The following is a 15,843-nucleotide window of genomic DNA, read 5'->3' as shown; positions in this document are numbered from 1 at the left end:
TTTTTTTTTTTTTTTTTTTTTTAAGCCTCTCATAAAACAGATGCATTATTTTGAATTATAAGGATAATATAGTCAATCCCTCCTTTTCAGCCTATCTATGCTCTCACTCGAGCTAAATCATTACTCAATATAAACCATAAACTCACATAGGATGGAATGCAATGGCATTGACCGGATAGACTATGTCTCTTCCAGCCTCTGATTTTCTGTGACATTTGAATGCGTACCTATAAAAAGACAAATTCACATACAGGGAATTACAACTCAGACTATCAATAAAGAATAAATAGCATCTTATTAAAAATAAAGCATATTGCTATTGTGTCTAAAATGCAGAATATAACCAGAATCAAAATGGGGGATTGGGGGTGGTGGTTGTCGGGTTGGTGTTGTGATATGTTCAGAGTTAACATATACAATCACGAATAGATCATCTGGGGTGAACCATTTTCTTCTATCTGTCACTCTAGAGTACCTTTTTGAGCTAGCCTAAAACAGTGTGTATTTTTTTTTTCTAACGAATGTTTGTTAGAGGATATAAAGAATTCAACCTATTGCAGAGAAAGGAATGAATACAAAAGAATAAGAGGTATTGACATATTTCTTGTTATTGTTTAATTACCAACAACACCTACTTTTTGGCTTGACTAGCCTCTGAGGGATCAAAAAATTCCATAGCTACTCGTCCTTCAACAGAACTAAGAGCATAACCTGCATTTAGAAGAAAAATTATAAATCTATAAGTAATTGCAGTACCAAAGCCATGATGGTGCTTACTTGCAGCGTATTTTTAGTTAATTTAGTTCATAGAAATCACAGTAGAAAGAAGCCACATGAATGAAGCATTTCCATACTAAGAGTAGGTCCTAGTTGCTACCCTCAGAATTCAAATAAACGAACTTCAAAACCTGTTTCACTAGGAAGTAAGGGAACAAAGTATGTACTGGCAGGGTTCAACCAAAATTCCATACATATCCTATAAAAAGAATATATATATATTCCATACATATGAACAGCACAGAGAATTACATTGTCATTTAACAAGAAGAAAGATGGTTCATGAATCAATGATTTCAATTTAAAGGTCAGATTAACACCTGTTCCATTTGGATAACACCGCACACATCGAGTCTGATATTTCAATGAAGATTCTCTTCTTTGCTCGGGTTGAGACATATTTCTCAAGTCATAGACATTAACATGCCTTCCAGCAGTTGCGACAACTAAACGGTTCCCCACAAGAGAGAGTGAATAAACACGCTCAGGCTGAGGATATGTTCCAACCAGCGTATGTTCCTGACCACTTGCACCTCTGGGATCCCAACACTTCAGTGTTTTATCCCAACTGCCAGTAATTAATTGCCCTGGAAAACCATTGACCTACGTTGTCAAATTTCCCATATTAAGATAAAAATAATAGAGCTCATATCTAAAATGCAGTGACATAGCACATATTTCCTTGAAAAGAAGTTTGGCACCACAGAGATTCCAGTGCATGAGAGATAACTATTTCACCATTTCATTTTTAATTCATAGAGTTCAAACAGGAAAAAAAAAAAAAAAACATAAGTAATAGGTCACCTCATATTCTAACTCTATATTCTATGAGTACATAATTCTATCATCCAGAAACAACAATGGACATCACAAATCCCTTTAAGATGCTAGTACCTGCAATAATTTTATAGTAACCATGTTTCACAAGGGAAGAAAAAAAGACACTAAGGGTTCCTCCAAAAAGTTCATCCGAATAAAGTGAATTAGAACCAATGTAGTACGGTAAAAGAAAATATCATTTGGTTTTCCATTGATAAAACAATTTTCCCTTTCCATTCACTCCCTTATGAATAAGATAGAAAAGGATTCATCAACTAGCATAAACTGATGATTTTTTAAATCTTCTGTGGGCTTACGTACAAGAAATGTTCAGTACATTGAAACTTATTAAATTACTAACCAATCCATATGCTCTCATCTCAATAAAATTCTAGCAGGTATAAAAGTAGAGGTCGTAATGTGATTCTCCCTGGGTTTCTTGTAGCAACCATGTCTTGGAATATCTCAACTAATTAAAAATCATGGGGTAATGTGTTATCCCCTCCTATTTTAGTTTTTTTTTTTTTTCCAAAAAAGATTACCCCAACTATTAGTAAGTTACAATATAGTACCTGAGCTTAATTTCATCAATTTCAACTACTAACAAGTTACTGGAAAAGTAAACACAACATGCTCGAGGAATAATTGATCACATTAAAAGTTTGAGAACTACACTGACAACATCTTAACAGTTCAAAGATATGCACCCTGCCCTTCAAAATCTAATTCGATCTTCCAACTCAAATTTTACTGTGAATTGACAATAAATAAGCGGAGAGCGAGTTAAGTTTTGTTCCTATTCATTACAAGTTTTAATTTGGCCCTCTCCTACTATTTTGGTACTATACCAAATCTACAAGCACAACCCTCATGTAAAATTTCTAAATGGCTAATGAAGCAGGGCTCCTATCTTCTTCAGAGATAAAACACTCAGAACACTCAATTAAAAACCAAGCCATCAACAAAAAAATATACCTGCCGCGTAAGAGTACTCAACGCACCGCACAGGTGCATCATGCTTCCCTAATATATCCTCCTTATTATGATTGAAAACAAGCCTGAAACATTTCAGAAAAAAGTTAAACTTGTTTCCAAAATTTCCAAGCTCCTAGCATAAAAATTCTGCACAGTCGAATCAGCAAGATTTCCTAAGTAAGAAGACAAAAAAAAAAAAGAAAAAAGAATACAGAACCACTCACCTCCTGACAGTGTTGTCAACACTCGCACTGAATCCCGAAGAATCGTCGTGGAAACAACAGTCGAGCACAGGACCACCGTGTACGAACTCACCGCGGAGCACGTTGGCGCTGGCGTCGTACAAGCGCACAGTCTAAGAATACAGAAGAGTAAAATGAGGTGAGAAATGAGCAGAAGTGATATAGGGAGTTACAACTACTTTACCTTGTCCCAAGAGGAAACAAGTAGGTGGTCACTGTGGTTGGAGAACCGGAGATTGGAAATGCCGTCAGACGGAGGATTTGAAAGCTCCCGACCAGCAGGAGGAGGAGGAGGGATGGCTGTCATGGCGCAAACTCCTTGGCGGAGGACCGATGAGATGGAGAATTAGGGTTTTTCTCTGAATACTTGGAGATTTGTTGAGTGAGAGAGAGAGAGAGAAACGAAGAGGGAAGCAGTTTCCAAAATTTGATTTTTTGAATTTGAGGACGAGAGATATTTATATGAGAAAATCTTTTGGACTAACCCGATTGATTGGGTTCATGACCCGACCGACCCTCGAGACGAGTTCATATCTCAATACAACTTTCTATTTTCAAATTATATTGGGTTCCGTGGTTCGGTTTTTTCTTAATTATTTTTAAAAATTTACTTATCCACAATACATATTACATTAATATCTATTACGAACGTCAAATATTTTTAATTTTCTAACAAAATTTAGAAGTAGGATAGGATTAGGTTATAACTCTTTTGGGTTGGTCCAGTTGACCCGACCAAAAAACTGTCAACCGACAAACCAACGTGAATTTTCAATTTTCTAGAAATTCAACCTAACCCAAATCGAAAAAAGAAACTAACTCAACCAAACCCTTATGGTTTGATTGGAGTTCTCGAGTTATATGGACACACAAATTTAAAATAATAAAGACTAAAAAAGAAAACACTTAAATATCGTAGCTCTTTTGAGAATAAATCATAATGTCGAGTAGTGTACAATGCATTATAATGCTGTGTGTGTTGAGTTGGCTTATAATATGGTCGTTATGAATAATATCAATACAGAACTATGATAAGTGTATTATATTAATTTAGATTTTATATCGTGGGGCTTTGGCTCGTAACTTAACAAACGATGGCTTCGCTTCCCCAAAAGGCCTCCTAACAATGGAGTTAGGATTCGGACTTTTATCATTCAACACCTCCCCTCGAACAAAGTGCACCTCCCCTAAATTAACCGATGTGGGACTTTTATCATCCAACACCTCCCCTTAGTCGAGGCTCGACTTCTTTGGAGTCTTAGTCATTTTTTACGGCCTTCGAGGAGGCTTGACTCCTTTTCTTTTGGAGTTCTTTGTTCAATATTTGAGAATTTACCAATCTATTGACACGACTAAGTTTAAAGCATGACTTTGATACCATGATAGACGAACACGACTCTCCACAAAAGTATGATATTGTCCACTTTAAACATAAGCTCTCATGCCTTTACCTTGGGCTTCTCCAAAATGCCTCATGCGAATGAAGTTAGTATTCTTCACTTATAAACCCATGATCATTCCCTAAATTAGCCGATGTGGGACTTTCATCATCCAACACAACCGACGTAGAATCTCACAATCCATCTCTTTGGGGACCAGTGTTCTCGCTGACACATCGCTCATTATCTAACTCTAATACCATTTGTAACAACTCAAATCCACTGCTAATAGACAAGACCATTTGTAACAACTATATCTTTACATATACGTCACATATAACAATCTTTATTACAAAAATACTCGAGCCAATATTAGTATATTTTGTTCACACGTACATTAATAAATAAAATAAAATAATCAAACTTTGATATTATTAAAACAGATCCATTGCCTCACGCTCTAGCTATATATATTTTTTCTTTTCTAATAATTAAAAAAATGTTATTTAATTCCTTCCTCTCCTCATTCCCCTATAAAAAATTCAGCACATCCTTTTTTTCTATTCCCATTTTATATAAAATTAATTATTACGTCATAAAAAATTTATTATATTATATGTAAGAAATTTAAGTTTTTTTTTTCTTTTTCACTTTTGATTTTTTTTAAATATATAGCATAATTTTAACTAATAAAATAATAATTCTTAATTATCCTAATTTTTTAGTACATGAATTAAAATATAAACAACATGCATTATTCGATGAAAAAAAAAGAATTTAAAAAATTATTTATTTAACAAAGAAAGTATTATTTATATTGTGAAAATTAATTAAAAAAAGAGTATATAATATAATATAATATAATATAATAATATAGGAAGTAAATTAACGCGTTTTGAGCTGCCAGCTCTTTCCAACAAGGCAGTTGAAATTCTATCTCCAACCATCGTGATGGCATGCACATAATTCTTACAATTTTCTTTTTCTTTTTTCAAAATTAAACACAATAATTTCATCCATTAATAATAATAAAATTTCAAATATTTATTTAAAAAAATAAATAAATAAATTATTAACTATCTAACAAAACAGATAATATCGGTTAATAGTGCGCTTGAATTGTTACAATATTATCAAAGTTAGACATCGAACAGTGTATCAATAAACATATTGTAGTCAGACATTAGATGACGTGCCAGCGAGAACGCTGACTTCTAAGTGAATGGATCCAGTAAAAAAAAAATTAATTAATTTTTATTTGGGAGAATTTTGTAGCATGTTTTTTAAAAGAATATTTTTAGAATATACGTAAGTGTAGTGTTTTATTTTAATAATTTGTATTTTTTTAATTAACTTTTACTGTGACAATAGGTGTGTTATTATTTTATGCGATATAATTTTTAAGTAATTAATTAATTATTGATTGAATTTTATGACTAATTAATTTTTGCTATATTTCTAGTGCAAATTTACAAATTTTATATTACATTTATAAATATATATACAAGCGGCCGGCTATATTATAATTCAATAAACATAAATATCTAAGACATGTTTTTTGTTTTTTAATTTTTTAGGAAACATTTTAATGAAAATAAATATAATTAATTTTCTATCGATAATAAACATATTTTTAAAGACATTTTTATAAAAAAAATGTTTCGTTACTCTCTATAACTGATATGGGATCTCATATGCATGGTTTTTTAAGTTTTTGCAGTAATTACGGGAGTGAAGGATCGAATCTGTAATTTTTGAAACGATAATTCGTATCTTATCCCCTTAAACTATATGTTCCGATTGACGATTAATATTATTACTAGGAGCTCGACGTTTTGACATTACTCGACTGTTATTTGACATGTACGTTTTGACGTTTTGACGATTAATATCATAGGTTCATCAATAATGTCGATTATTTAACCGGTAACTTAATTGAGCTGCAAAAAACGATCGTAACCCAACTAGCGCGGTAAAGTATTATTTAAATTAACCCCAGATGTAATAAATTAATAAGTGAATTAATGGGAAAGAAGACTCTTTTAAGAATGAGGCCAAAGAGCATTTCCAAAGGGCATCTTTCATTTTCAAATCAACCATTCCACTCTTTGAGAATATATTTATGAGTGTCATTATCACTGCATCCCACAAAATTATTGTAGTTTTTTAGTCTTCCCAAAGTCTATGACTAAATGAAGCTAATCAAACAAACCTCCCTTTCACTTTAATGGTATGACAAAGACATGATATCGACAACGTAAAAACTCGAACCCGATAGTTATTAGCACATACTTCAATTTTCTCTTAGCCTCGAAGAACCCAAACCCAATTCGGGACGAAAACTCGTGACACAGTAAGGAAAAAGAAAGAAAGAAAGAAAGAGATACATTGTGATATTCCATATCGGTTGGAGTGGGAGAACAAAACATTCCTTATAAAAGTGTGGTTATCTCTCCCTAGTAGACGTGTTTTGAAAACTTGAGGCGGACTGCGATATATAACATGTCAAATCGAACAATATCTACTAACAGTGGGTTTTGGTTGTTACAAATGGCATCAGAGCCAGGCACTAAGTGATGTGTCAGTGAGGACGCTGAGCCCCAAGGAGGTGGATTATGAGATTCCACATCAGTTGGAGAAGGAAACGAAACATTCTTTATAAGTATGTGATTACCTCTCCCTAATAGACGCATTTTAAAAACTGTGAGGGTGACTACGATACGTAACATGTCAAAGCGGACAAAATCTACTCACGGTGAGTTTGAGCTGTTACAAATGGTATCAGAGCCAGACACCCGGAGGTGTGCACTCTAGATCTCTAAGGGGGTGGATTATGAGATCCCACATAAGTTGGAGAGAGAAACGAACCATTTCTAATAAGGGTACAGTTACCTTTGGTTTGACAACACGAGCGAAAATAGACAATATCTATTACGAGTGGACGGTTACGCGTAATCATCGATTCTATCTAAAAGACCAAATATCACCAACCAAGTTCTTTTCCTTTACTTTTTGTCTTAATCCAAACTGAAAAAGGCTGCATTTTTTAATCCATCCATGACAGTTGGTTAAGCTTTTGAGTTTTCTTTGGGCCCTTTGTCCCTCTTTAGGGTATTAAACTAAGAACACAAGTCAACTTCATTTTTGTTTATAAATGAGCTTCAACAATTTGTAATCCCATCTTCTCAAGCATCAAAGAACCATAAAAAGGTCTCCTTTTTCTTGTTTTTGGTAACCCCAATGGAACCTATAGGACCCATTTCAGAAAGGGAATGGATATCTCTCAGTGGAGCTTACACAGCTGAGGAGTCTGATTTCATGGCTAATTTGCTCAACAACTATTGTCTTCCAAACGAGCTCAATCCCGGTTCGAGCTCGGCCGTCCCGTCTGCTTCTTTGGCCATGGCACCCATGGATGAACCTTCTTACTATAGTAATCATTATTACACCTTGAATGAGAATGATTCTCACCCTCCTTGGTTGCCTAATAATGGTGCCTCTTTGTCCTTGGATTTCTCGATGGAGGATGTTCGGAATGGCGATCGATTGGACGATAGCGGTTCGAGTCGAAAAACAAGGCAATGCAGGCTGCAACAATTCCCTGCTGGAAGCTCACAGCCGGAAAAGAGAGCTGAGATCACGGTGGAAGAAGCTACGAAGGACGATAAAGTTGCATCGACACCAGTTGACACCAACTCGAGGAAGCGGTCCCCGAGTTCGTATAATGTAAGATTGATAATTCGAACTCATTTGTTTCTGTGATTCTTATGGTTAGGAATCACGAGTCTCTACAATAGTATGATATTGTGCACTTTGAGCATAAGCTCTCGTAGATTTGCTTTGAGCTTTCTCAAAAGGCCTCGTACCAATCAAGATGTATTCCTAAAATTAGTCAATGTGGGATTCCCTCGCAACGATCCTCAACACTAATGGCAATGCGCTTTGTGATTTGGTAATGAAGGTCGAAAAGACGAAGACGAGTACGAGGAACACGAGGGCACGGAAGAGCTCGAAGATTGCTTCGGGTAGCTGCAATGAAGAGGAGGATCACATTGTTAGTCCAAATGGGCTGTGCACAAGCAGCTTCAGCTCAGAAGATGACTGTAATGGTGGGATCACTTCCAGCTCAACCCTGAGCTCAAGTGGAAAGCCAAGAGCCAGTAGAGGCTCAGCCACAGACCCTCAAAGCCTCTATGCAAGGGTAACCCTCTAAACCACTCCGATCGCTATTGTTAAACTCCCGAACTCCCGTTGCCATACTTGAACTCTCGAACTCTGATCTAACATGCAACTCCTTTAAATTTTCCTTCAGAAAAGGAGAGAAAGAATCAATGAAAGGTTGAGAATGTTACAAAGCCTCGTCCCGAACGGCACGAAGGTAGGCCAATCTCACACGAACATATACGATCTCGGTGTTTATCACACGATCAACAATATCTTGGTTTGTGCAGGTTGATATCAGTACAATGCTTGAAGAAGCAGTTGAGTATGTGAAGTTCTTGCAGCTTCAAATCAAGGTAATTTTTGAATGAACAAACCATTTAATTCCATAATTTTCAAGGCTTGATTTTGTGTTGAATCCAATGTTTGCAGCTGTTGAGCTCTGATGATCTATGGATGTATGCACCAATTGCTTACAATGGAATGGACATTGGACTTAACTTGAAGCTCATGAAACAAGACAATGCATCACAATAGACATAGTTTAACGTTGTTATTTATTGTCGTAGGGGAAACAGCTTTTGAAATATGTAACCTTTTTGTGAAAGAAATCGAAGTATGTTTCAAGCTAGACTTATTTAGTTCGATCTTGAGCTCGGAGAAAATGTTGTGTTCATAGTCGATCGATAACTATTTCATGTTCTTCTTCTACTTTAATTGAGTTTGAAAAAAACATATTTTTGACGTCGGAAAATCCTTGAAAGAGGGTTCAAAAAATTGTGAGATATCCCATATCGATTGGAGAGGAGAACGAAATATTTGAAAATCTCTCTCTAAGATATGCATTTTAAACTCATGAGGCTGACGATTATACGTAACGAGCTAAAGCGGACAGTATCTGCTAGAGGTGGCCTTAGGTTATTACAAACGGTATTATATTTGGAGTGCAGCCAAACTGTATACATATGATTTTCATTGATACGAGATCTTTTAGTTATGATTTTCATTGATACGAGATCTTTTAGCTATGAGAACTTATATCAGAAGTGGACAATATATCATAGCACTGTATAGATACCCGTATACAACTGATTGTTAAAATATTAAGTTTCAATCAATGTCAAAAGTAGAAAGGGCATCTTTAAAGTTTTCGGACGTATCACAGAGATATTCTTGCTGTGAAAGCAAATCCGTCGCTCTGCTTATTGGTCTCATAGCTTCTCTCCTTCACTTCGTAAGTAGATATCAGGGTTGGTAGCTAAGGACATGTTCAAACTTACGATATAGATTACGAGGAAACATTTGTCCCAATTGCAAAGATAAACGCTATAAGAATATTGTTACCCACTGCCCAATGAAACTCAAATGATATTTTTTTATAAAATGAATCGAATTCCAAATTAATCATACATTAATTCAAAGGACGAGCTTCTTCACCGTGATTAATGAATTTAATTTTTATATTTAAAATTTTGACCTATAGTTTTTTTTTGTTCGTCGCATAAAATAATAAGAATGTCAATATGATCGATCAATAAATAAATTGAAAAACCCAGATTCATATTTCTAAATAAAATTCTTTTCGAGAATTTTTATTGTATTAAATGGATGTCAGAAGGACAGAAATATATTATGGAAGGATCGGTCACTCGAGCAAACCAATCTTCCTCTAAGAAGAATTGAGAGCCGAACACTTCGTATTTTATAGCTCAAAATAAAAAATAAATTCAATCATGGTTTTAATTAAATTCAATAATTTCACTTGTAATTTGAAATTTTTATTTTTTAAAATATTTTTTTGAAAAAGAAAAGTCAATTCATAATAAAATGCATTTAATTTCCATTATAAATGTCCAACAAATAATTGATTAAATAATAAATAATAATCTTATTCTTGTATTAAAATATTAAAATTATAACAAAGTCAAACTTTAAATATGAATTATTTGAGTATGTCAACATATAGATAATAAGAGGGAAAAATAAAAAACTTAATTCTCAAATATAAATTTTATCTCTGTATTTTATATTTTGAGTTTGACCTTTTTTTTCGCATCAATTTAAATGGAATTAAATGTCAAACAAAAAAAATATATATATATATTATAATCGACTAACAAATTATACATAAAGTCAACAGGTGAATCACTTTATATATTTACGAGGATTTACCCATCACATAGATGCATAGATGAACAAAACGAACTTCTTATATCTTTTTTCCACTCAATAGAAATAAGATTGAACGTTATTTCAGTTTATCTCCATTTTAGTGAATTTTTTTCTCAAGGATTCATTTTATTACGCCCCTTCCCGAGAATTAGTTTCATTCGTGAGGATACACAAAAGCGTGGTTTCATAAACGCTTTCTTGCACCCGACTTCAAGTGAACGTCTGTTTGATTTATTCCACTTTTGAATTGTTGAAAAAAACGCCTTTAAAAATCTCTGAAGTCAATAATATCTGCTAATGGTTCAAAATTGAAGGTGTCTATCTACCGACCAATATTGACTTGGCTTCTATATATTTTTATATTTATGTTGAAATTAATCTAATTATTTCATTCTTGTTTTTGGGAAATTAGAAATATAAAATTATGGAAACATTATAAAAAAACGTAAAATGAGAAATATATGTAAGAATGGGACGAGTAACATAAAACATCAGATCAACCTAACTTAATTACGAACTTTTTCAAATTGAGTTAAGTTTTATAAATACAAAAATTTAAATAAATTTATAATTGGGTTGAGTTTATTATTTAATAAAAATTATTTGAATTAAAATTTTTATTCCATGAACGGTTAGATTGAGTTTAAAAATAGTCGTGATTCAACCAAACTCAACCAAACAGCTTGACCCAACTCGTGGAAGTACAAATTAAAAGCATTCAAGAACCTGTGAGATCCTTAGAGAAGAACGAAACATTCTTTATAAGGGTGTGAAAATCTCTCTTTAGTAGACGCGTTTTAAAAACTCTAAAGAAATGCTCGAAGAGAACAATATCTACTAGCGGTAAGCTTGGATTAGAGAGAGATAAGGAAGGAAATAAATGGAAGCTTCAATTTATTTGGCATAAAACATGGAAAGCAACATGTTGTTCATATTCTTATCAAACGCAGGAGCCATTGACACAGTTGCATGGAGAGCACTCAGAGTCAGTTTTGCATGGCAAAAGTGTAGCCGGGCACACCCTGGGTGTATCGGATTCACTTCCTCCGCCGTTGGTTGGGACCTGAATGGGCTCATCCACGGCGGCGATGGTGGTGGCGGAGTGAGCCATAACCACCATCACAACCACCATAGCCACCAAACCAACCTTGTTTTTCATCTCCATATGATCTCTCTCTATTTCCCAACAGCAATTGTATGGTTTTATTTGCTCTCCCAAGCCTTGTATTTATAGCACAGAGCAGCAGCCATTAATGAATATTCATGCTTTCAACGTAACAAAAAGTCTCTAATCGCGTCCTCACCCTTATCAATTTCGTTACTTTATTGGTCACTTAGCTTATTCGTCACAAACCCACGTAGAATTGTAGGTCGGTGACACGAATGACTCGAGTAGGGTTTATAACCTAACCTAACTCAACCCTTTATTTTTTAGTCGGGTTGTATCGTCCAATTGTTCATTTTTTTAATTATTTTAAAAAAACCATATTATTCATAATACATGTTACATTAATAACTAAAATCCTCTTAATATTCATAACAATTTAAAAAGTACTGTAGGGTTGAGTTGGATTGTAAATCCTATTTTCTAGTGGGTCAGGTTGACTCGATCAAATACGTTCCAACCCGTGAACCAAACCATACCAAATTTTTCGATTTTCAAAAAATTCATCCCAATCCAAACCAAAAAAAACCCAACCCAACACAACACTTATTGTTTGGATTAGGTGATTCAAATTATTCGAGTCATTGAATTTGTAGCTAGCTGTTATTATCTGTTTTAGCTTGTATTCAGCTCCACAATTACAAAACGCGTATACTAGTGAGATGGGTCATTGAATCTGTAGCTAGCTGTTATTGTCTGTTTTAGGTTGTAGTCAGCTCCACAATTACAAAACGCGTATACTAGTGAGATGGGTCATTAAATTTGTAGCTAGCTGTTATTATCTATTTTAGCTTGTAGTGAGCTCCACAATTACAAAACGCGTACACTAGTGAGATGTTTCCACACCCTTATAAAAAAATACTTCGTTCTCTTCTCTAACGGGCGTAGAATCTCGTGTAATCACATGAACACCAAAAAAATAGAGAGAGATTAATTTTGCAAGACAAAAAGTGATGAAAAGGGAAGTTTTTTTTATTAGAACATAGAAAAAAAAGGAAAAGAACAAACAACAACGCAACAGTGCTTAATGACAATCTTTTCCTTCTTCCTTTTGTTTTTGCTCATCAAACGCAGGAGCCATTAACACAGTAACATGGAGAGCACTCAGAGTCAGTTTTACACGGCAATATCATAACCGGACATACTCTTGGAGGGGGCGGTGTGTCGTAACAACCTGCTCCGCCCTCCGACGGCAGCTGAATCGCCTCATCCACGGCCGCGGATTGAGCCATAACCGCCGCCAGAACCACCATAACCAGCAAAGCAACCTTCTTGTTCATCTCCATCTCTCTGTTCTTCCCATAACCAGTAAACCCTTGTATTTATTTATAGCTGAAAACAAATTATCCATATTTTTCATAGTTTATTACGAATCAGACATGTCCTCCATGTCAGAAGATAAGGTTAATTTAACCTTGCCGTCAATGGCGGCGAAATTGTCTCCTTTATTTAATTATACTTAACCTACACGCCAATTTTTTTTTTTTTTTTTTTAAACTACCACGTATGATCAATATATTAAAAATTTGCCTTGACACTAGAGGAAGGGGTTAAACCTTAGACCTTGTGGTTAAGAGCCACACGCTCTAACCAACTGAGCTACTCCAGCTTGCATATATGAACTTTATGGTTCTTTTTGTCGTTCAATTTAAATTATAAAAAATATCTTTTAAGTATTATAGTCATCGTCACTTCATTTGAGATCACCATTGTGTCGTTTGTTGATGAAGAAGTCGAATCCCACGAGTCACCATGACATAATTGACTTTTGTTTAATGAAAAAGATTCTCATGACCAATTCAAAAGACCAAAACACTTAATTCATTAATCTAGATTTAAATATAAAAGGACTAAAATTAAGGGTGTGACAAGGTCAAAAAGGGAAAGATTAGATTTTTGTGCTAATGGTAGATGATGGGAGAGACAACATAATCAAATTTGCTATCTTCCTTTCGAGAAAATTAAGGTTGAGTAGACAATTATCCTTTTGCCTCCTTCCATGTCCTTCTTTTATGTCCAACGGCTTCTAAAATCTACGTGAGATTCTACATTTTGTAAGAGAAGAAACAAAACATTTCTTGTAAGGGTGTGAAAGCCTCTCTTTAGTAGACGTGTTTTAAAACTGAAGCTGATGACGTAACGGATTAAAGTAGACAATATCTATTAGCAGTGGGCGTGAACTGTTACAGTTATATCAGAGCCAGACACCAAACAGCGCTAGCGAGGAAGCTAGGCCCCTAAGGGATAGACTATGAGATCTCATGTCAGTTGGAGAGGAGAACAAAATATTTCTTATAAGGGTGTGGAAACTTCTCTCGAGTAGATGCGTTTTAAAACTGAGGCTGATGACGATACGTAACGAACTAAAGTGGACAATATCTATTAGCAGTAGGCGTGAACTATTACAGTTATATCAGAGTCAGACACCAAGCGGTATGCCAGCGAGAGCGCTGGCTCCTAAGGGATAAGACGGTGAAATCCCATGTCGGTTGGAGAGGAGAACGAATGCATTCCTTAAAAGGGTGTGAAAACCTCTTTCTAAAGTAGAACATTTTGAAGTCGTGAAGCTGACGACGTAATTGACTAAAGCAGACAATATCTATTAGTAATGGACTTTGACCATTACAATCATCGACCCGAAATCATTCTAGATAGGATGAAGAACTATTGTGGATATGGCTAAAAACGATCCCTTGTAGACGAAGTTGGCCATTACTTAGTCTTCGCGTTGAAATGGAAGGCGCCTCCCATAGTTGATACCTCCACCATGAGAGGCCATAGCTAGAACATTATCCAATTAGCCACTCCAATAGCATTTGAATTCCCTCAAAACCCCTCAACCAAACTCATTGCAAAGAAGCTTCCTCCACAAAAGATAAGGATAGAAACGAAATTTCACACCATCATCTTCCAACCCACTTCCATAATTCTAGTATAAAATCACCTTTTGTTATGACTTTTGTGTATAAACCAAACAAGCTCTTAGCTCAAAGAATTAGAAGAAAGAAAGAAAGATATGGAGGGCTTAATTCCTTATCTATTCCATGCAATGAAGAAGCAAAAGCCACGCCACGACTATAGAAGCCAATCCGTAGGTTCGAGCCGGAGCTACCATCTCTTGACTAACGACGAGTCATCTCACCGACGAACACGATCGGATTTTCAGACACCGAGGTTCGAGTACTTGGACCAACGGTCGGGGCACGAGTTAATGCATTCCCGTAGCGTTAGTAAGGGTGCGTTTGGATCATCTTATGCTGGCCAGGTTTCAAATAATGGTAACCTTCCTCGCTGAGAAAATGGCTAAGTGGGAAGGATTATTCAGAAAATTAATGATTTGTAAAACGTTATTATTTTTATTTTATTTTTTTGTTTTAATTTGTTTGATTGTATTGGTTTGGTGAAGAACAATGTGTAAATTAAAGTGGTGGGTCTCCATGAAATGATGTAAACAGCCATTTTCTATGCCAGTAAGATGTTTTTTTTTTTAAAGATTAATTAAAAAAAAAAGTCGTCAAAGGTGAGTTCAGCTCAACATGAAATTTAGTGGGCAGCCATCTTCTTTGAATTTGACAATGGTACATTGAACGGTTGGGTTCGACGTACGGTTCTTAACTTACTGGAGTTTCTGAAACGGATCCTATCAAACCCGAATCCTCCTAAATAGACCAAGCATTCCTATTATGTCAATGTCAATTGAACCAATGTTATTAGCTGTGAATTCGAACTTTTTGGTATTTTTCGTTTGTTCGGATGATATGATGGGTCAATCATTTATTTCATTGGTTCCAACGGTGGCAGCTGTGGAATCTGCTATTGGGTGCTGCACCATTTTTCTTACAAAATACCGAGATGAGATGAGATATCATCGAGGAAGCTAAGTTAAAGAAGATAAGGCGAGTGAATAAGGTCTGAAACCTAATAAAAAAAATTGAAAGTCACTATCTATATCAACAATGTGCACATTCCCTTCTTAGTGACTCAATCATAAGAATTTTATAGTTAAGGATGTTTTGATTTGAGCAATTTTATGGTGGGTGACCTCTTCGGAATTTCCTAAGATGCGTGAGTGAGAACAAAACATGCTGGAATAACTTATATTGGTACGTCATAATGACCTTCACTAGGTATGTTACAATAACGAATAATTGGT

General features: G+C 35.0%; 2 protein-coding genes and 1 non-coding gene across 3 annotated transcripts in view; 1 reads left to right on the top strand and 2 right to left on the bottom strand.

The window, feature by feature from the left end:
- Positions 1-3,227, bottom strand: part of LOC111430829 (mitotic checkpoint protein BUB3.2) — a 5,204-nt gene extending 1,977 nt beyond the window's left edge. Inside the window, exons 1-6 of the mRNA XM_023067256.1 lie at positions 2,998-3,227; positions 2,796-2,926; positions 2,572-2,654; positions 1,098-1,364; positions 636-711; positions 147-227 (exon numbers count right to left, since the gene is read on the bottom strand). Of these exons, the coding sequence (XP_022923024.1) occupies positions 147-227; positions 636-711; positions 1,098-1,364; positions 2,572-2,654; positions 2,796-2,926; positions 2,998-3,120 (761 nt within the window). The 5' untranslated portion in view covers positions 3,121-3,227. The remainder of the gene's footprint in view (positions 1-146; positions 228-635; positions 712-1,097; positions 1,365-2,571; positions 2,655-2,795; positions 2,927-2,997) is intronic.
- Positions 3,228-7,393: 4,166 nt separating this feature from the next.
- Positions 7,394-8,919, top strand: LOC111430802 (transcription factor bHLH84-like). Its single transcript, XM_023067213.1, has 5 exons — positions 7,394-7,918; positions 8,154-8,393; positions 8,505-8,570; positions 8,644-8,709; positions 8,786-8,919. The coding sequence occupies exons 1-5, from the start codon at positions 7,433-7,435 to the stop codon at positions 8,888-8,890; spliced, it is 963 nt and encodes a 320-aa protein (XP_022922981.1). The 5' UTR covers positions 7,394-7,432; the 3' UTR covers positions 8,891-8,919.
- Positions 8,920-13,225: 4,306 nt separating this feature from the next.
- On the bottom strand, positions 13,226-13,299 carry TRNAK-CUU. Its single transcript has one exon. It is a non-coding gene; the product is annotated as a tRNA-Lys (tRNA).
- Positions 13,300-15,843: the final 2,544 nt, after the last annotated feature.

Source organism: Cucurbita moschata, unplaced genomic scaffold, assembly GCF_002738365.1.
Source record: "Cucurbita moschata cultivar Rifu unplaced genomic scaffold, Cmos_1.0 Cmo_Scf00034, whole genome shotgun sequence".
NCBI classification, from domain to species: Eukaryota; Viridiplantae; Streptophyta; class Magnoliopsida; order Cucurbitales; family Cucurbitaceae; genus Cucurbita; species Cucurbita moschata.
This window is presented reverse-complemented; position numbering and strand designations above follow the sequence as displayed.